This window comes from Dermacentor variabilis, chromosome 10 (assembly GCF_050947875.1).
Source record: "Dermacentor variabilis isolate Ectoservices chromosome 10, ASM5094787v1, whole genome shotgun sequence".
In the NCBI taxonomy this organism is placed as follows: domain Eukaryota; kingdom Metazoa; phylum Arthropoda; class Arachnida; order Ixodida; family Ixodidae; genus Dermacentor; species Dermacentor variabilis.
Genome location: NC_134577.1, coordinates 52,821,241 through 52,843,916, shown reverse-complemented (window position 1 = coordinate 52,843,916; position 22,676 = coordinate 52,821,241). Strand labels below are relative to the sequence as shown.

The 22,676-nt window shown below is 47.7% G+C and overlaps 1 protein-coding gene across 1 annotated transcript in view; it reads left to right on the top strand.

Moving 5' to 3' along the window:
* The first annotated feature begins 1,639 nt into the window (after positions 1–1,639).
* LOC142559240 (trehalose transporter 1-like protein) overlaps positions 1,640–22,676 on the top strand; it is a 51,684-nt gene continuing 30,647 nt past the window's right edge. Inside the window, exons 1-5 of the mRNA XM_075670867.1 lie at positions 1,640–1,771; positions 3,241–3,462; positions 5,721–5,887; positions 8,916–8,935; positions 13,882–14,085. Of these exons, the coding sequence (XP_075526982.1) occupies positions 1,640–1,771; positions 3,241–3,462; positions 5,721–5,887; positions 8,916–8,935; positions 13,882–14,085 (745 nt within the window). The remainder of the gene's footprint in view (positions 1,772–3,240; positions 3,463–5,720; positions 5,888–8,915; positions 8,936–13,881; positions 14,086–22,676) is intronic.

Sequence of the window (22,676 nt, the reverse complement as noted above, 5' to 3'; positions counted from 1 at the left end):
CAAGGCCATAATGGAACACTGCAGCACCCTATCCAAACAGCAATGGGACGAGGTGTGTAATTCGGTTGACGGACAGGTCCGCAAAGGGAACACGCGGAACCTCCTCAAAAACCTGCTCGACGACACCAACAACCGCACGAACCAGCACCACTCCCTCACCAAGTTCCTTCACCAGGCCAAAGGCACTGCTTCGCCAGATGATGTCGTCAAGACCCTTTTGCACAAGTACCTGCCGATACCCACAGGCCCGCCGACCGTACATCCCGATTACACAGGTATGGACAACACCCTCCTCGACGCCGAATTTTCCGTCGAAGAGGTACGCCGGGCTCCCCACGAACTAAACGGCCGATCCGCCCCGGGCCCCGTTGGCATAAGCAACAAGCTGCTGCGAAACTTAGACCACCCCTCGGTCGTGTACCTCACGGGCGCCATCAATGACGTGTGGGGGCGGGCGAGCTACTTGAGGCCTGGAAACTTGCCCAGACGATTCTCATTCCGAAACCGGGCAAGGCACCTGGCGTCGATAACCTTCGCCCCATGTCGCTCACGTCGTGCGTGGGTCAGTCGGCCGAGCATGTCGTACTCAACAGAGTCGGCCGCTATCTCGAAGACGAGGACTGTTTCACACCACATGATCGGCTTCCGACCCGGGTTCTCGACGCATGATACGATGCTTCTCCTGAAGCACCAGATCATAGACGCCGGGGCCACTTGGGGCACCCGCGCCATACTCGGCCACGACCTGGAGAAGGCGTTCGACAACATCGAGCACTCGGCTATACTTAAGGCAATCGCGGACCTAGGGCTCGGGCGCCGGTTCTACGAGTTCGTCCGCTCCTTCCTAACCCGTCGCAAGGCCGTGCTCCGTGCCGGAGACCTCACGTCGAAAGAAGTCGAGCTCGGACAGCATGGCACCCCCCAGGGCTCCGTCCTCTCGCCGATGCTGTTCAACCTGGTGATGATTGGTCTCTCCGAACGCCTCTCGAAGATACAAGGCCTCAACCATACGGTATACACGGACGACATCGCCCTCTGGTTCTCCGCGGGGTCGGGTGGCATTATCGAATCCGCTCTGCAGGACGCAGTCGAAACCGCCGAGTCCTACCTCGACCACACGGGCCTCAAGTGCTCCTGGGCCAAATCGGAGCTGTTGTTATACTGCCCAAAACGACAAGGCTAAAGGCCTAAGGGATGGAAACCATCGACCGAGCGAAACATCACCGTCCGCACCCGATGCGGTCATCCAATCCAAAGGGTCGACTCCGCCCGAGTACAGGGAATGATTATCGAGGCGGGCAGATAAAACATCCAAACGGTCTACAAGCTGATGACAAAGACGGGCAACGAAATACGACTCGTACGAAGAGTGGCCAAACATCACCACGGCCTCAAAGAAGACAATCTGCTGCGTCTCGTACACGCGTTCGTGCTATGTCACTTTACATACGTCGCAGCAATGCACAAGTGGAAAAAATCGGAGCGTGACAAGCTCAATACACTCATCCTAAAGGTAGTGAAGCGGGCTCTTAGGCTCCCAGTCACCACGCCGACGTATCGGCTCCTCCAGCTTGGAGTGCACAATACGCTCGAAGAGATCGCTGAGGCTCAGGAGAGAGCGCAGATGATACGACTTACGATGACCAAGACCGGCCGTCAGATCTTTCGCGAGCTCGGCTACTTCCCAGCGAACACCCTGGATCCACCGGAGTTTACGCCGGTTCCCCGCGAGCTCCGCGACCTGATCACGATCGCACCCATTCCGCAAAACGTACATCCGGAACACAACAGGGCAGGCGCCTAACCTCGGCCACCGCATTCCTCAAGCGCATAAACAAGAAAGCGGACGACGTCGCTTTCGTGGGTTCCGCCGCCTGCCGATGGAACCGAGCCTTCGCCGCGGTAGCGGTTGCGTCCTCGCAACGGACTTTAAACGCCGCCACGGTACGCACACGTGACTCCGAGGTGGCGGAACAAGTGGCCTGGCAATGTTCGAAGATAAGCGAAAGATAATATTCAGCTACTCGAAACCGACCATCAAAGCGTTCGAGAGAGGAGTCGTCTCCCATCAGGCGTTACACATCCTCCGAGGCACTGATCCGCGCACCCTCAAACACCACACTATCATCTGGTTTCCCGTCACCTGGGTCGTATCACGGGCACCCCGCCCAATCTCAACGAGACAGCCCACGACGCTGCGCGCGCGCTTACCGACCGCGCCGTCACCCCCGGGCAACCACGTCTCGATGAGTTGTAGGCGAACAGGGGCGCCCCAGTAACGTATAACGAAAACACGAAACACTTTACTTGGGACGATGTCTCTTTCCGCCCCCGCACCCCAAACTGAACAGGCCGCAGGCAGTAACGCTACGCTTGTTGCAGACACATACTTATCCACACCCCGCCACCACACCTTGCCCGTCATCTACCCACACGTTTACCCCGACGATGCGTACCCCTCTTGAGGGGTCACAGCGACACTCGCACACGTGCTCTGGGAGTGCAGAAACGCTTCGCCCGATTCTACCTCCGACAAGTGGGAGAAGACCATACGAAGCCCGCTCCTACAAGACCAGCAATGGGCCGTCCAGCAGGCTCGCGCAGCAGCCGCCAGGTACTCCCTGTCGGTCCCTGCGTGGGAGATGCCCACTGCGAGCTCACGTGCGTCCTGCATGACTTTTATTAAATTTTTCCAATCCAATCCATCTTTTTGTCGCTGAATGCCTGCTACGTAAGATTTCTTTCGTTTTTCCAAGCGTTAAAGAAGGCCGGCAAAACACGATTAAGTGCCTCGGGACGTTCTCGTTAGCAGTCCTTAAAGAGCACCTAAAGAGAGAACGCGTGCACCTGGTCTTTGTCGCTATGACGTGACTCCCAGTGCGCCGCCTCCGAGATATTGTAGCCTGCCACCGGCCACCGCGGGCGCCGCCTTATCTCGGAGGTCATGTCGATGAACCATGCGTCCTAGCTTACGCCTCACTTTCGGCAAAAGGTAATGCGAGCGTTGATTTTTTTTTTTTTGTTCCTTTGTTCGCCTATTTCTTTGTTTAGGTATCGAAAGCGGCCATTTGTGCGAGCTTTTCTTGGCTCTATCGCTCATATTTCAACCATGAGCTTTTTCACCGAGGCTCACTTATATCTACGCTGTGTTAAACTAGGCTTTGTACGCAGGCCAAAATGTTTCGTTCCAATTGGATATTCAAGCTCTTTCTCTCTATAAGCTATATAATTGCTGTCCAGGGTGGTCTGCTCCAGCTTGCCATCACCGTCGGTATTCTGTACTCTTACACGCTGGGACGCTTCATGGAGTGGCAGCTGCTCGCGGTGGCCTGCTTGGCCGGCGCCGTGCTGCTGGCTGCTCTAAACCAGTACTCGATCGAGTCTCCGCGCTGGCTGATGCTCAGCGGCCGCAGGCTGGATGTCCTAGAGGTGCTCTGGAAGTTGCGCGGCCACAGCGGGAAGGTGCGTGTGTTCTATAGGCAGGGGCACGTAGTTTAAACGTGTATGTTTTGTTGGTATACTATTTCAGCGCGAAACACCTTTAAGGGTAGTCTGTGGGGGTATCACTTGATAAAACTACACGCAACAAAAACAAGTAATACCCGTGCCATTTTCATTTGCGCCATGCCAAAACGGACAAATCTAATCCCATTCGCCTTAGTGCCAGTCATTATTCAATGTGTTTGCCAGGTCTCCGACTGAGAAATGCGTCCTCTCGGCGCTGCAGCTATGCAAAGCTACGCCGTCGAGGGTTCACATTACTCAGTATTATGCAAGTGTTTGAAACGTTTAAATCTCTAAGAAAACATCTATGTGTAACTTTCAACTGCAAGCGGCACTTTTACGAGCAGAAACATTTTGATTTATTGTAAACAAATTTTATGAACAGAAGGCTTGGTGCAGCTAGCGATGCTGTGCTAAAGGTTGGCAACCTGCGAAGCGTACAAAAGTCACGTGGGGATAGCATGCATTTCTTGCACAGCGGTCTTTAATCGTGCGCTGGCCGTTCACGTGCAACTCTTGCAAGCGCGTTTGTTTGCGTTTTCCACGTGGTAAAAAAAAAGAAGACCAAGTCCTCACAACCGTACTAACTGGACCGACGAAGAGGCTGAAGTATTGATCAGGCTGCGGGAAGAAAACCTGGACTGCCTTCGCTGCCAGAAAAGAAATGGAAAGGGAATCGTGAGCCATTCCACTCTGTGAAGGTGAATGACCAGCGAAGCTGTGTAGCACTTCTTGATGTTTAGAAGAACGTTACCACCCATCGCTATCACCTCCAACTCTATTCTCGAGAATGGGGTGGAGTGCATGCAAGACTAGTTTTTCGAATTTACTTATTGAGGTGTGTTACCGCCCACCTGACTGTGGGACTCCTTTCATTCATTATTTTCGGTCTAGCATTTCTGCCGCTGATGACTATTGTTCGCCCAGTAACATCTACTTGTTTGCTAATTTCAGTTTTCCTAAAGTACATCGGGCTAATTTGTCTTCATCTAGTCATGCTGCAAACGAACTCATCAGCCTAACTCTAGAGTTTTACGTGTTTCGAGTGATTAGCCAGAACACCCACAGTTCTAACGTAACAGATTTAGCTCCAACCACTGCTGCTGAAACTACAGGACCGGTTATGAATGTTGACGCATTTAGCGATCATAAGACGTTGCAGTTTGATATTCTAGTTCCTTGTTTGCAGGTATAATAAGTAAGAAGATTCCATATAATAGTAAAGCAAAATATGGTGAAATTAACACAGGAGTTACCCTATATTTAAATTAAGTATTTTCCCACTAAGAAACCAATGATCTACTGAAGATAAATCGTGGCTTTTCAAGCACTAACTGCCTGCGCGGATAGAGTAGCATATTCCTCTCTTTATAATATCTAATGATAAAGATAATCCGTTATTCAACAAGACCCTACATCGATTGCAGATTAAAAACAAGCGTCTGTACGGAAAAGCTAAATCTGCTTCCACTCCACCTTTGCTGGCTAAGTATAAACGGTGTCTCAAAACATACTGATCTGCTATTAGCACTGCCAAAAAACAAATATTTTACACGCGATCCTCCGTCGCTATTGCAAACTAATCTTAGGAATTAACACTGCAAGCTGGGCGAGTTGGTGATGGAACATATTCCTACTGGTGGGCAGCCCAACCCGGACGAAAGAAGAGAGGAAGTACGTACTGCGCTCCTATTGTGTACTACCTCTCATCTTTCGTCCGGGTTGCGCTGCCCACCCATAGGGATATAATCGTAGGAAGTTTTGGCAAATTATATCTTCCAAAGTTGAACAAGACCCCTTATGACTGCGCAATACCGATGGCTTACCGCTTACTGACACTGAATGCCACTCTGCGTTTAACAGATTTTTTTCATACGTGTATCCTAATTGTTCCCGATTGCGACAACCTATTCATGGAGCCCATCGGGATTAGTCCTGAGGGTATTGCATCTCTAAAGGCCCGTTCACACTAATACAAAAATTCGGCGAGCCAAGCGGATTCGCTCGCCGGAAAAAGAGAGCGTGTTCTCATCTGTTCACGCGCGCATCGGCGGATCCGCCGCCGCTTCTCGCTTTTCCGCGACGACAGCGAGATCTCGCGGCAGGTTTTTTCTTGGTTTCGCGACTTCGCGAATGAGACGAGAGTTCACGTGAGTGCCTCTCGTTCGCGGGCTTTTGTTGCGCCTGCTTGTATTGCGCCGTTGCTGGGCTTCCAGCTGCGAGACACTGAGCACAGCACGATGGCGAGCTTTTCAGAAGACGTGGAAATGTCGGTAGAAGAAGAAGAAATTGTCACGATTATCCTCTGCAACTCAATGATGGCTATGCTTCAAGAGCTGCGACGGGCTGAGCAACCAAGATCGCGGCGGCGGCGACGACGGTGGTGGGTCCGCCCATCCTTGCAGGAGCGGGATAGGTTGGGACAGGCCAACAATCTCTTGCCCCTGCATGAATCGTTACAAAACATTACGCTCACCGTTGTAGCACAGAAAAGTTTCTATTGTAAAACTGCTCTACTCTCGCGGTGCCATCAGTGTCGCGCGTGCATGCCTGCGCAGGCATTCGAACGGCGCACGAGCTCAGCAAGGACAGCGTAGGAGCAAACAGTGGCGCGGGCAAAATGTTTGCTGACGTTTGACGGAGAATGTGCATAAAAGCAAGGTACTGGCAATGAGAAAGCCTTGTCGCTCCGGCATCGGCGCGAGTAAGTGTGAATAGCAGTTGTACTTACCACTCACTCCCATTTCTTTCCCGATCCTGTTCGATAGCTGCTCTTTGTAGGCAATGCCCTTGAAATTCAAGTGCCTTTTGTCGTACGGTATGGGGTGCTGCTTAATTGCATCGATGAACATTTCCACGGTGAAGGCCGGTCGCTCAAACGAGCTGGCTGCCATGTTGAGATTAGACGGGTTGTGACGTCAAAAACGCAACTTCCGCCAGCGGCGAAAGCGGAAAAAATGGGTCCTGGACCGATTGCCTTCACCGCGCCGCTTTCCGCTCTCCCCGGCGTCAAAAGCGGCCGAATCCGCTTCGCTCGCCGGATATTTCGTGTAGTGTGAACGGGCCTTAACAACCTTAACCTGATCTGCCGGAGTGGACAACATAAGTTAGAGAATTCATAAAAACACCATTTCAATTTCTAGCGAGATTTTGCCATAAATTTGAGCAAGCATTATTATCCGGAGAGCTGCCTACCGACTCGAAAATAGCCAAGGTCATTTCTGGCTCCAAGACGGGTAACAAAAACTCACGCGGCACCTATTGTCCACTTTCTTTAACATGCATATGCTGTAAATTACTTCAGCATATTATCGCTTCTTACACCTGCAACCATCTTGAAATGACTTTTCCTTTTGAAATCGGCATGCCTTGACTAAGGCTGCTCGTGTAATACCCAGCTATTTGACTTTACTACACAACTGAATTTTGACATGAATGAAAATCTGTAAGTAGATTATATATATTTTTTTTAGATTTTTCAGAAGCATTTGAGAGAGTTGCACACAGGCGGCTCTTCCCTAAATTATCTACCCGTTGTTTTGATTCTCTCCCATTATCCTGGATTCCTAACTTTCTCTGATTCCGATAATCCACAATTGTCAATGGTTTTTCTTCACCACTATGTGACGTAACCTATCGTGTACCACAGAGAAGCGTGCTTGGATCCTTATATTTTCTAATTTACATTACTGACCTTCCAAATAACACTTCATTCTGTTTACGTTTTTTATCGCATGCCTGTGGTGTTTACCATAGGATCATTCAGTGACTGACCACCTGAGCCTTCAAAATGTTCTGAACACAATTGCTGATTCGTGTAAAAACTGGCACATGCTACTAAACCTGACTAAATGTATATATACATTTATGTAAACGACTTTTAGGCGCAAGCACGATATTTCTAATTTACACTACCGTATAATTAACGCATTCCCCACCAAAGCTATCTCGTACAAATATCTGTACAACAAACATACAAATATCTCGTACAAATATCGTACACCAAATCTTTCGTGGTCTTGTCACATTTCAATAATCTACGACAGAGCATCGAATACGTTAGGTTTCATACGCCGATGCCTGCGAAACTCGGATAGCTCAGCTCGAAAACTATCATATCTAACGTTTATTCATCGACAGTAGGATTTGGTCTCATCTATTTGGTTTCCCCATCAAAAATACCTAATTGAAATGCTTGAATCCATTCAAAACAGAGTTGACCTGTCCATTTCTAATATCTATAGTCCCTTCGCCAGTGTCTCTCAGCTTAAAAGCCTTAATGATATGCAGATATTGAAAATCGTTGTTCTATTTAACTTTTGCGTTAATTTCATAAATATCGTTTCGCCCGCACTTCATTTTTGCCTCTGGAAATTGTCTCCGCAATCTTCAAGGCACTTACATAACTACATTTGCCTTAATCGCATATACGAAAAAACTCAATCATTGAATTTATCTGCATTACTTGGAGTAATTCAGCTGCGGAATGACCCGCAAGATAACTTCATCTTTCTTTGTGACCCTTGACAGTTCAAAAACCAGCTCGGCCAGAATTTATTGTTTTAGTATTGATCTAATTATTCTATTCTGTTGTACTACACTTTCAGTTCATCTAAATCTCTTATTTTGTAATACTATTTTACTTTTATTTGGTTATCATTTTTTGCCATATTCGCTTTGTTCTTTTTTCATGCTAATATCTTTTTACGCCCATTTTGAATCAACTTCGTATTGCTTTTGTGTATTTGCCTTCTACAGCGTCTTTTGTACCATTATTATGATTTATTATTTCTGTACTGTATTTCTATTGATACGCCCCCCTCACTCAATGCTCTTCGGGGCTTCTGAGGCATAAATGAATAACTAAAATGAATAAACTGTACTAATTACATGCCTTATTTTGGCGTCGTTGGGTAGAGGAAGCAAGCCATCACTTGATTGGGACTTTGTCGCGCGCGAATCTGTCGTAGCTAAATTTAGACCCTGGTTACAGAGGCGTATCGCGGGAGCAGTACGTTTGTCGTTCCGTGCACGAGGGCACGCGTTTGAGAGAGCTCACTCAGCCGTGGTAGGCGTAATGTACCAAGCTCAAAACCAGTGCACAGTAAGCACTCGTAAGATCTACAAGTGTGCGATTTCTTGCAGAAATGTCTAGCTTGCTGGGTTGTGGCGCCCCGGTGTTCGACACGTAGAGTACAGCAATAGCGTGAACAGGCTCAGGCAGCAAGACAGAGGGATGCGCACCCACCACCTTTCACAATGGCGGCCCCAATGTGAATAGGCAGCGAGCACGGTTTCCTGATTAGACTGGGGTACGCCTACTAGTGATAACGTATTTTTTTTTAATGCGAGGGTTACTCGCAAGGCTGGCTCAGCGGGTAAATTGGTGATTTTGCATCTTCGGTTGGCAGCGCCCCCATCTACGTGGGAAGTGAGTTTCCTGTCACTCCTCTTCCTTCCCATGCAGATCATCACGCTGCTCGCCATGGATGCAACATTAGTGATGCATGTAAACGTTCTAATGCTTGAATAGAGATCATGCGCTTTAGTTTGGCCTCGTTTTGTAGAGGAAAGAAACAATTCCTCAATCGTACATGGGTCGCGTGCGCTGATTGCACCATTGTTGGGCCACGCACGACGCAATCACAGCTAAGATACACCTCGTGCACGGTACTTAGAGAGGCGTAGCTCTGGAGAGCCTGTGTCGATTGTAGGAAGAGTTGGTCGCGTTCCGAAGAGTTCACTACGCTAAAGTAGACGCAATTCATCAAACTCAAAGTGGTACTCGTCACGATTTATGAGGCTTAGAAGTGGATGTGTAGTTTCTTGGAGAAATGTCACGTTTGTTCGGCTCGAGCGCTGCAGGGCAGTCTCCAGGGCCACTGGTAGGGGGCGGCCATTTCTGTACCCTAGCTTGTGCCCCGCACCATCTGCAATGCAAACGGGCCCACTAAGTATAGGGAGCGTAAACGATTTGGAAATTCGAGCGTAGGTCGTCGCTAGGCGTAACATAAGTCGGGCATGCAAGCCTTTCAATGTGGAAACAAACGTAACGTAGGTGTTTCGTTACTGTCATTCCTGCACCCTTGTGCCTATACACGCTCTGCAGCACGCACAGGATGTTTCACGTACTCTGCCGCGACTGCGTCCCTGATACAGCCTACGGTACATTGTTTTGAAGCGACGGCCCTGACATGCACTGCTATTCACCAAGTACACTGGAAAGTCGAAGCGCAATTTCGCCGAGGCTGCCAGAAATAGTATGCGTGGGTTGATACCGACGCTGAGCTGTTCATAATATAAAGTCAGCAACCACGTGCCAGGGACATCTTAGGGGAAACTGGAAACGAAATGACATTTCCATGGCCTAAGCCAGAGCATCAGCCACTAACGACGGTATCTTTATTTTATTTGCCCACGTACGGCAATATGTTTATGCACATGGCATACCTTTGCTCAAGCACCTTTTCCCAGTGCGCGTGCGGGCGGCTCGTTGTAACAGGAAGAAGCAACATCGGCAGGTGGTGCTAGTTGCGGCCAACGGCAGGTTACCGTCATTGAGGTTATTACCAAAGCACCAATACCGACAAAGCTTCTAAAACAAGACGCAGTTTCGCCAGAAAGGCGATGCATCGATTGCGATAGCAAATTAGTAGACAGTTATACAAAGTAAGGATAGTAGTTTTATCCGCCGTGTAAGCTTCGTAAGCAGTCTCTTAAAAACTAAATTAACACGTACGGTGTCACGCGCGCACAGGGACACAAACACATCTCACTTGATGAGCGCGGACACTCGCTGTCGGAATGCTGGCCTGAGGAAGAGCGACAGCAGCAGCGGGCGAATTGACCAGCCTGCTGGCTTTTCGCTTCAACGTGAACTAAAGGGCGAGACGAAAGCGCATACGAAGCAAAGAGCCCCCACCCTGTCTAACTGTAATCATCGCAGATCGCTATCTAGATAGTGCCCGCGCGGTCTCATGATGCGCACCATACGCAGCAGCCGCCGGAGATAGTATCCCCACCCCTCCCTCTCTCCTATCTCACAGGTCCCCAGCGCGTTATAGAATACAGCGTGCTTCCTCCCAACTTTTCTGCCTTGCGCGCTCGAGATTGAGCTACCAGTGTTGGCTCACCTTCGCGCGCTCTCGCTAGCACATACAGCATATGGAGCACGGCGAGGATGTTATCGCTTTTGCACTTTCACAGACCTTCACATGAAGGCGACGGCAGTAATGGGATTAAAGAAAGTATAATTAAAAAAATATATCGTTGAAGTTAGGCATTCCAGTTCTTTCGCTGTATTATCAATTTCAATCTGTTTCAATTTTAGAGCGCAGCTCTTTGGCGTCCGTTCCTGGGTTTCGCGTCGTCGTCGGCGTTGTCGTCGGCCTCGTAACCAGCTCCGCCCCCCTTTCATCCCCCCAGCGCTAGCAGCGACCGACTGATACCGCTGGATGCCGCTGTCGCCGCTAGAGAGTCAAGATAACGTGACTGCATAGAACACCGTCGCCGCCATGCAGAAAGAGGAGGAAAGGGTCCCCCCCCCACTGTTCTTGTGTGGCGGATAGGGTGCTCTTCAGTTGCATCAGTCAGTCGCTGCTATCTCTTCCCTCCTCCCTTTATCGTGTTGTCCGCTTGCTGCGCGCGCTTCTGCCCCCATCGTTTGCCGCTGGGTGTACACGCCCCCCCCCTCCCCCCTCTTCCTGCGAGTCTCCGGTTGTCAAAGCGCCGGCTCGAACTTAATTCCTTTCTTCGCTCCTCCTCCAATGCAACCCCTGTGCGGTGGCAATCAGAGAGCCAGATCGGTGGTGGCGGATCTGTATATGTGCACCGCCCGAGCCGAAATTGCCGCTGGCGTTCGCCCTGTGCGCTGGCAATCAGAGAGCCAGATCGGTGGCGGCTTGACATAAAGACAAACAGCAATTTCCTAACACTTATGCGGGAGAACATCCCGTTCCTCTCGCTCGTAACGCGTCCCACGGCTGTGACAACCTCGCGAGGCACTTGTATAGATCTCGTCTTTGAGAATCAAGCATTGGTGTACCAAGTCGAACATATATCAGTCTATTTCTCCGACCACAAAGCTTCCTTCATGACTGTCAAGAACTGTTAGTGGAGTCTTTGTTAAAGGAATACGTGTGAAAAATAAAAAAAAAATTCTGTGATAGCGCATACATGTGTTGCTCGATTTCTGTGCCTCAATCTATCGAAAAGGTGAAACAGCTTATTTGCTGCGCTCAAATTTCGCATTAGGAAGTAACGTAATCGTCGGTAATTTTTTACGCACGTGGTAGTTGTGGTTGCATAAAAAAAAAGTGATCCGTGTTCACCACCCACAATGCATAGCGTTATGAAAACCGACTTTTTGCCGTCCATTTATAGATGGCACTACGAATGATACAGCATCATAATGAACGATGGAGCACTTTGGGGCTACAGTAAATATGACGTGGTACCTGGAATGTGGAAAGGGGTAATGGTGCCAGCGCTAATGTTCGCAAATATCAATCTGTGCGTCAAATCAATTTACGTTTTGGGGGTTGGAAGTTGACTAAAGGTCAGTAGGGCGGTTTGGTATGAGAGGCCAAGGTAAAACAAATGAGCCAATGAGGGGGGACATGTGTTGGACCTCTTTTGAAGTAAGAAAAGCGCAGAGCAAAATTAGGTTTAAAGAAAGACTCAGGAACATGCATGAAAATAAATGGGCGGCTAAAGTGCACAATTGTCTGTACCTGAAAAGCGTGGGCACAGAATGGAGGGAGAGATCAAGGAAGTGGGCAACCAAGCATAGGGTAATTGAAAGTGTAAATAGACAACCAGGGCTTGTAAAAAAAAAACTGCGACAGAAACAGAGGCAATGAATTGGATGCGAAGATTGGAAACAAAAAATACCGTTGACATTTACAAAAATGGGATGAAAAAAAAATTAGAAGAGAAAATCTGCAGGACAACACAAGGGCAGTGCCTTGCTATTTCAGTCTCCAGCTCGTTGACGAAGGGTACAAACAAGCCGGTGCAAATGCTGAAAAGAAGGTGAAGCATCTATACGCTGTAGTAAAAATCCGTGACCGACGCTTCTGCGTGTGGAAAAATGCACGAAGTTCGCAGAACGAACAACAGGCACATTTGTAAGAATTGCGAAATCTGGCAGAGTTAAGCAAATCCGGTATAGGCCTTCAGAACAGCATCGCATGAAAGCGAACTCGCCAAGGGTCACATCTATTTCCAAACGCAGTCCATCGCTGGAGCTGAAGTCATTGCAGAGTTGGAAATCGCGTCTTGAGGAGCTCATTTGACAAATTTTAAGAAGGCTCCCTGTTGGCTTCTGTGATCCCCTCCCTCTCCGCCAGCGTAACGTGGTAATGGTTTACTGGGTTCATTACTTTCTTGCGTCCTTTCGCTTTCACCAAATTTCGCGTGACTCGACACCGCGGACACGTCGGCTTCTGCAGGCAACAGTGTTGCTGGCACCTTGCCACGACAGTACGCTCGGCGTTATTCGAGCAGCGCGTTCACAAGTATACACCGACGCACATGCTGCTAAGTCGCGCGCGATCTCACGAAAGCGATAGTAGAGAGTTTTAGTTTAGGGGACGCAAGCGGCTTGCGTACGCAAGAACTAGGGACGACGGTACTGCGCATGCGCAGAACTGTCTGCGCATGCGCAGTACCGTCGTCCCTAGTTCTTGCGTACGCAAGCCGCTTGCGTCCCCTAAACTAAAACTCTCTAGTATCACCGTAAGTGATCTGCTGAAAAATCCGGTCCCAGTATCTACACCAAGTCTGCTCACTTCCGGCACAGTCTCGTCTCCACGCTTTGTCATATGCATCTGGCATCCTTGGGCATTGATTACTAGTTTTAGCATATTACGACGCACTTTACCATGCTCCTAACGCAATCGAAGCTGCGCCTATTAAATTCTTTACACCTCGCGAGGTTGCTTTAACGCAAGTGTGTCCATCGTCGTTCCAGAATAAAATACAAACGCGGATGATCCGCTCAAGAAGGCCACATAGCAGTTCCCGTGGTCTGCGCCACAACTTAGCCACATTTATAGCCACTTTAATGAATTAGCCCCGTGGGAGCCGCCTATTTTGTTCTTCTGGCACACGTGCCGGCTTGTTCGGTCGTCAATTATGCCGCTACTCGTTGGGCGACCCGATGTTCGCTAGCTTTGAAGTGCTGCAACGTCAACTCTCCGGAGCATTCAAGTTACCTTACAAGGCCCATGAGACCAGAAAATGCGCTGGAAGATGTGTTCGAGCTGACCTAGCAAAAAAGTCCCACGTAGGTGTTCGTGTCGCCCGATCCACAACTTACGCACGTTTATAGCCAATTTCAACGGATTACTTCAACTCTGGTTGCCTTCTGCGCAGGTGGACGAAGAGTTCTACGCAATCGAGCAGGTGTTCGCCCATGCCCCCACGCGCTTCGCCCACGTCCTGCTGGCCACGCATGCTCACTTTCTCCAGCAGTTCTCGGGCATCAACCTGATCATCCTCTACGCTCATTCTCTGTCCGCTCAAAGCGGCATCTCAATCAGTGTTGCGGACAGCTCCATCATCGTCGCCAGCCTGCAGGCAAGGGGCATGCACCTTCTTCGCTGTTTGTTTAGTTATTCGTTGGTTGCTTGCGTTTAGAGCCCCTAAGCGACCTGATAATGCGGCTGACGCCGCAGTGGTGGTCTTCGGCGTGTTTTGGCTATACTGGAGTTCTTCGCTGTGCTACTAAATCCGCTGTGGTGGCCATGGCATGGAAGTGAATGGTGCGACATCCGGAGTGTCGCCTGTAACGTGAGGAGTCCCTCAGGGATCGGTGCTGGGCCCTGTCCTTTTTTCTCAGTTATAGAAATGACATTGCAGACAAGATTAACCCCGTTATCAAAGTTCGACTTTTTGCAGACGACTGCTTAATGAATACCGCAGTATCCAGCCGCAGTGACCAGATCGTCTTAAATTCCGCATTAAAAAGAATTAGTGACTGGTGCAATAAGTGGAAAATGAAAATAAACTACAGCAAGGATAAGCATATAAGGGCAACCAAGAAGATAATAAATATACACTCCTTCGATTATGAGATAGATGGTAAGGTCATAAGCCGCGAAAATCACATTAAGTAACTGGGAATTAACATATCGAGTGACCTCAACTGGAAAGCACACTATAAGAACATATGCTCATCAGCTAAAAAAAAGCTCTGGTACTTGAGGCGAAAGTTAAAACTTGCTCCTCAACAAACTAAATTAGCTGCATATTTAACGCTTGTTCGTCCCGCATTAGAGTACGCGAGCGTAGTGTGGGATCCGTTTAAAAAAAAACCTGGTAGATAGAATTGAAAAACTTCAAAGAACAGCGGCAAGATTCATCTTGTCAAAATATCGTTCAACCGACTCCGTAACTGAAATGCTCAGGAAGCTCAACCTACCTCCACTTTCAGAACGCAGAAGGATAGCTAGACTAAAATTTCTTGATCTGATTCGCTGTTTCTTTTAACCTTAATACACAGCAGTACATAAAACGGCATCTGTCTCGAATAGTACGAAACCGCAACCTAGAGCAAATTTAAACCATTTCAGCACGAATAGATGCACATAAGTACTCGCTTTTCCCCAGAACAATAGAGGAATGGAACGCGCTACCACCTGAATTATTAACAGTGGACAATCTAAATAAATTTGAAACAAAATTAACAAAATTCTTTACTTCGGCTAGAAGTGCATAGCTGCTACTTTAATAATGGTGCTTTGTCTTACTCATGTTCCTGGTTGTAACACATATGATTAATACAGCGGCTGTGGTACATTTAATACCACCCTATTGCAATTTGTTTTTGCTGCTTCTTGATTTTGCATTGTGTCTTTGCCTGTGTATATGCCTTATTTGGTCTGTCCTAGACTGTGGCAGCGCTGGTATCTTGTATTGTTTGGTTTGCAACCACCCTGTAACGGCCTTCGGCCAACAGTATTGTTAAATAAATAAATAAATAAATAAATTCAAGTAAAAAGGCAGCAACTCAAGAAGGGTGAAGAACTCAAAAACTACGAATTCGCACCACACACGTTCTTGTGTCCTTTGTCCTTCCAGCGATGCAGTCGCAGTAGGTCGAACCAACCAGCCTATCAACTCGTGCTCAGTAAATCTAGTGTAATAGAGCGTTAACATTTTTAGGGTACTTCACGAATTTTCCTGGAGCTATCTATCAGTCTATCTGTTTGTTTGTATGTTTGTATCTACCCGTTTTCCTGCCTATCTGGTTCACTGGGTCGTCCATGCTCGAATGAGTGCCACATCGGCTGCTGAGTCCCTGGAACAGGGTGCCCTTCATCAATGCACCTCTCTCCAACTTGAGTCACTGAGTCACTGCCACTGGGGATACCGCAAGCGAGGGAGCAATTCCTAGCATTCGCAACCGAGAGTAGCCACCCTGACAAATGATCTATCTATCTATCTATCTATCTATCTATCTATCTATCTATCTATCTATCTATCTATCTATCTATCTATCTATCTATCTATCTATCTATCTATCTATCTATCTATCTATCTATCTATCTATCTATCTATCTATCTATCTATCTATCTATCTATCTATCTATCTATCTATCTTTCTATCTATCTATCTATCTAATCTCGAGGGAGGGACGGGCGGACGGAACGTGCGCGAAGTACCCTAAGAATAGCCCAGTCGGAGCTCGTCTCCGTCCGTGTCTTTTTGCGCTGCCGCCTTCTAATATATGTGCCAACAAGCCCAATTCGCCACATTAATGCTAACGCCTTACAAAATTGGCAGCACATTCTTCTTTTAGAGATCGCTTGCAGTGTTAACGAGATTAGCAATGTATCTGATTGGGGGTTTGTAATTGGATATATACTGTATATGTCATGACGACTATATGAAAAGCGGCGCATACCCAGTGACCCAAGTTGCCATCAAAGACGTTCATTAAAGAGTGGCACACATCGAGGGGCACATCCCCAGTGAGCCAGGCTGTCGTCAAAGAGGTTCACTCAAAAGCGGCAAATGCCCAGCGTTTCACATATTCAAGTGGCCGGGAAACATGTCCATTGAAGAGCGGCTCATGCTAACCAGTGTCCCACATCCAGCAACGCAAGTTAGGGTGAAAGAGATTCGTTTGAAGAATGATGTCATACCCTAGCTGTGAGACATACCCAATCAGCCTAGTTGGCCCGGCGGTTGGTTTCGAACACGGCTACCTGCGAAGAGCTGCCTGGTGCTCTACCCATTAGGGCCAAATTACACGTACGCTTGTTGGCACGTGAAAGCTCGCGCCCGCTCGCCTTGCGTTTTCCATGCCTCACGAGGAATGGCGGCTGGAACCAAGAAGACGCGCGCCTATGCGCGCACGCTTGGCTCATTGTTTCCGCCTTGGTAGACATCGTTTCGTAGGTGTAAGAGGTAGCCAGCACACCCATATTTGTCTAAACGATATGTGTGCTCTGTGCGTACGATCTGTCCTGCGCCATCTGCGCATGCGTGAGGTGCGTTGGCGTGACCTATCGCGCTCTGGCAAGCGTACGTGTGGTTTGGCCTTTAGACCTTGAACTACCCAGTGATCGAAGTCGGTTTAAAACAGGTTGGACGTGCCCAGACAGGCAGACATGCCGCAAACAGGGCGAAGCGCCCGGAGACTTTCATCGCATTATTACTTTGGCATGAATACACTGAGTAGCAAAAACTACAAGTACGAAGAATTATACTAATAAATGAAACTACCCTTCAGTAATTGACTGTCCCTCGGGCCTCTGGAATGCAGGAATTATCAGTGATGAATGCAATGTTTGCGGAAAGGTGGTTCCACTCTATTAACATCCGAGGAAAGAAGGAATGGGAGAAGGTATTTGTGCTGGAGGAAGAGACGTGGTCCTTATAAGGGGGATTGTAAGGGGGGATGCAACGGGATACATTGTGCGTAGTAAAAATAAATACGTGTAGAGCTGCGTCGCTGTGGCTGCATGCAAATTAACTCTTCCAAGCTCACAAAGGTGCCTTTAACGCGTCCTACTTGTCTTACGTATGCACAGTTGTGATTCGAAATGTATTAAATGTTCTCTCACAACCAACGAGAAATTCAAAAATTTTTTCTTGTACTCGAAAGCGCCTTTTCGAGGCACCCTCAGTAATTCTTTGTAACTTCTTCAAAATTCTAACGCATCTTTTTTCCATGTACAGTCACGTGGCAACTCTTTGCTCACAACGGTTCTACGACAAATGTGGATTTACTTTCTCCCGATGCATCTCATTTAACAAATCACCGTGTAGGCGGCAAATGCTGCTCCGCTACTGAAATTTGAACTCAAGGCCAATAACATCCAGCTCTTTCAGCTATGTGTATTCATTCTTATTTTTCGTACAATGCCCAGTCCGGTAAACTCTCCTGGCCGTCTGTACATCCTGTAGTCCTCTCAGATGTCAATTGTGTACACTTCAGTATTTATTGCACGTGCAAGCATTTCAATTTCCCTGCAGTATTAGCCCAAAATTGACGACAACTACTAGCTCTGTTGATCCATTCTAATGCTTTACTAATTTCCCGGCGTATTCTTCAAAGGAGGCACTCTAATTCTTACAAACCATCAACGCTAGTTTTCTCTCGGGACTTCTTCGAAGCCTCAATGTAGTTTTGGAAAGCGACTACTAAAAAAATATTATTTCCCCCAACGTACTCAATTATTTTAGATTCTTCTGACACCACCCTTAACTATATACCTTCAAATTGTTAGCAAGCTAAGGCTTTCTCTTCCTCGGGTAAAAACTGGCAGTTCCATATCTGATATTTTCGGCTTTTGCGTTTATATTCTCAAGCAGCTCTAGTCACAAGGGCAGCTTCCGTGTAAGATATTATGAGCAGCTTGAAAACTACTACCAAGTGTTGTCCTTGGTATCAGCCATCATCTCCATACCACGGTGTGCTCGCCTTTAGCGCTAGTTAAGTGGAACTCGTTGTATCTATATGAAGACACTTTGTGTGCCGGCCTGCTCGCACGTTTCATTCGGTTGCTTTATCTTTTTACATCTTCATGCAATTCATTGCATTCCGCTTAGCTGAGTGGAAAGATCACACCGCATGTTGCTTAACATGTGCACTAGAATGTATCTCGTGCAACAAACTAGTATTTGCCTCGTAGAATTTACCAGCGTCTGTTAAAGTGGAGTAGGTGGTTCACCGCGTCTGAACATTCGTCTCGAGAACTCCGCAGTAATGGAAGTATCTCAAGATAGGCACGCAAGCACGTTTAATAGCGTGGACTGCGAGGCACCTTCATTGGCATGTCCCAGCTGTCCCTGCTCTCACAAAGCAAATGTCGAAGGATTGCCCGAAGATGGAAGAGGAAGTTTGTATTTTCTGAAAAATGGCAGCAGACAAATTTTTCCATAGAGAGGATGCTCAGTCTTCTTTAAGCTTCTTCGTTGCGCGTCTTTTTCAAGTTTCGATTGAATTCATGGCTACAGACATGCTCTGGAAGGCTATCAGATTTCTGAATGACCTTTTGGACTTTCTTGATAACCATGAGAATAATGAACTTGCTTCATCGTTGTGCATGCCTCTTCAAAGTCATCATCATCCCACATGCAGCCTTTGTCCCCGTTTCCCCTTCCTACTTTGCAGAGTTGCAGGCTATAGTGCGCTAGCTGAGGCCGGCCGATCTCTCTGACTTCTTTCAAATACTTTTTGTCTTGCTTTTGGCAATGTATGTAGTTAGTGTATGTAGCGAGGGCATTGCCCGACGCGCTGCGTCTCGTTTCAACGCGACCTAAGGGGCGATAACGCAGCGCACACGAAGCCATCTGCACTCGGCTAGGCTGGACTCTGTACCCACTGCAAACCACTTTCGAAATACGGCCGGTGCGGCCTCGCTCAGCCGCGCAATACGCAATGGCCACTGGAGTAGAACGCCCCTCTTGCCCCTGCCCCCTGCTGTCTCGAGGGCGAATGGAAGAGCGCGCGTTGCATCTTCGCCTTCCTCTCCTATGCGCACGATATCCAGACGCCATCCTTCTCGGCTCACCATGTTATAATGGCAGACGCCATGTAATAATGGCGCAGACGCCATTATAACATGGCGTCTGTGCGCGTTTCAAAATGGTTGCGAAATGGATACTTTATACGAAACATCAGGTCGACGTCGGAAATGTCCCTTCAGGGCTCATTGAACTGATATCGCTACAAAAAAGTCATTAATTGTGACAACTAAATGGCTAAGGCCGGCACGGATTTACCAACGGTCTCGAAGCGCGTAGCGAACACGCCACAGCTGCATACCACCAAGTTGTTTTCATGACAAAATTTTCCTGCTTCGCTTCCGGTGACATTATTAATCCTGAGCGTCGTACCATATACGCGCTACTTGCGCGTCCTCGGAAGCGAATAACAAAAGCTTTAATGTTTCAAAAACAAGAAGTACCTTCCTTAACAGGCCATCAACTTCAGTACGCAGTTGGTGTCGCTGTGTTTGTCAGTATCAAAGTGGTATCAACTGGCTGCGCATTTCGCGACCGGAAGGAAGGGAAACTGACGATCGCGGCTCAATCTCGAGCGCGATATGTGGAGGGAAGCGGGGAAGCAGCGCGGGAGGGGGGGGCGGCACCGACTCCGCCAACTGATGCGCACTTTGCACTTTGCACGACCGCGCGCGTGGTATCTTGAAAGGGATCTGCAAATGGCTCATGCCTTTGTGCCCGCTGTTTTCTAGCCACTCTTGCGTTAAAGCGATAGACCGCACGAAGATAACTTCGCTCGCCGCTGCGGCCGCGCTTGCTTACGCCAGCATTTTGACAGCGAGTGTCAAAGCGAGCGCCCATCGAGTGTGATGTGTTCATGTGTGACAGCACGCTTGTTAATTCACTTAGTAAGTGAATGCTTCCAAGGTTTTGCGGCTGATAAAACCGCTATGCTTCGCATAGCTGTCTACTAATTTGCTATCGCAATCGATAGCTCGCTTTTCGGGCGAGACTGTGACATTCCTTTAAATTCGGAATTCAGAGTTTGTAAAAGTATTGTGTGTTGGTTAGCACAATTTCATTTCTGAAACAGAATTGCGTGAAGAGGCGGGCTATTCTTGCAGAAAAAAGTCGACACGCGCCACTGGTTAATTAACAAAATTTCGCTACCTGACTTTTGAACTAAATACTTCATGTTACACATTGCAAGTTACAAATTGTAGCCGTTGCGTTCGCACACTTACCCACTTGAAATGAATTTTGAGGGTGACAGCAGTTTCGTGGTGGGCGTTTCAAAATTTTTCGAGAAAGCGCACTGGTGTCTAGGTTAAATTTCTCCTACAATGTGTACAAAGTCGTTTTGTTAAAGAAGTAAGTGGCACATTAGTGTATGTTACCGCAAGCCTGAGCGCTCCTATATCGAAACTGGTGATACTTTTAAATATCTGCTCTAGAGAACATTATTGCTTCAATTCTTGAAGTGCAATAAGTGCCCACAGTAAATACTTAATGAGCAAGCTGAACAGTTAAATTTTGCTGGCTGTTCATTTCTCGATTCGATTTCTTGTTCAAGTAATGAATACTTCTTTGTGAAATTAAGCTGAACAATTAATACTGTGGAATCTGCCACAGCCTACGTTTAAAAATTTTGTTCATTCTAAAATAAGCACACCTGATGTTTCTCTACAATTTACAATCATATTTAGACAGTGACAATAATATTTTTTTTATTTTCATCCTTTTGGAAACGGGGTGGTGACAAATCGTCAGCCTGCTTGAGCTAATCACGTTTTAGTGCATATAATGAAATGAAATTCTTTAGTTGTTCCTTTATTATAACTGTTATCTCTGTATTGTCAGTTTACATTTAACGATCGCGGCTCCGTCCCTTATAAGGTTTCTTTTTTTTTTAACTATGCTCTAAACGTTTCAGTTATCTCGATTGCTGATGATAATGATGACCCTTCTTATGATGAGGTTTATTGACATCGCCTTTCTAACGCGGCGAGTGCAAATAGTCCTATAGCCTGCTTGATTTCTACAAGTTTTGCCCCACCTATCGCTAACTTTTTCTCTGATCTAGATCTTAACTTTAATGTCTCAAGGCTCTGTCATTATACTGTACCATTATCTACACTTGCAATGACTCCCGTTCCATCAATATATTCTCTGCTTTTCTTGCACCAATTCTCTAATTGTCGCCTACTTCTCTTGACTGCTGACCAGTTAATCTTTCCATCTTTGAATCCCAATGGTTCTTGAACGTGGACGCTTCCTACAGATCTCGCTGGGTCATTATCCTGACTGCAGCGCGATTTCGTCCCCTGGTAATCTCCACCTGAATTTCGATGCTTTTAAAGCGAAGCTTTCTTTGGTTCTTCCTTACATCTTTCCTCTGCTGCTGTTGCCATCTTCGTCTTCTTCTTTTTCTCCTTGCATGCGATGTCACGAGGTGGTTCAGAGCATGCGTATACATGTCAGTAGCATGGTAGAGAGAAAAGGCGATGTGAGCAACTCGTTTGGACCTTTTCTTCGCGTCGCATGTGCACAATGTCATCTTGAGCTCCTTGGGCGTTGCGCAATACCCTCTTGACAGCTGTAGTATCCGTGACGCCCCAAAAAAGCTTTGCACCTACTGCAGCACTCACCTTTCTACTAATGAGCAACAGTCCCAAGGGCAGGTACATAGAATCGTAGAGAAGAGGTAGAGAGGGAATGCAAAAGAATGGTCAGCACGGACTCAGTCACGAAGCGAGTGAATGACAGCCTTGTCACTCTTTGCTCACACTTACCGTACATGGGGGGGGGGAGAGCAAGAGAGGGAAAATGCTACGTGAGAAGGCTAGGAAAGGCTAATACTCGACGCGACAACTGCTGCGGACAAAGTGGATAACTTTAGGTTCAACGTATGGTAGGATACGTTCCTGCTACCTCTGAAAGAGAAACACCACGCAAATTTCTCCGGCGGATAACTGACACACAACGTGCAGGCGCAAAGCTGCATTAAATCATCGAAGCGTCTAGGCTGCACTACAGGAGCGGTCGCACGTCAACACTTCTGCGTGCACCATGGCTGCTTTGCGGCTATGGCAATACTCGAAGTCGTGGGTTCGATCGGGACCGTGGTAGCCGCGATTCGACGGGGGCGAAACGTAAAAACACTCGCGTGCTTAGGCTTAGGTGCACGTTCAAGAAACCCGGAGCGGTTCAA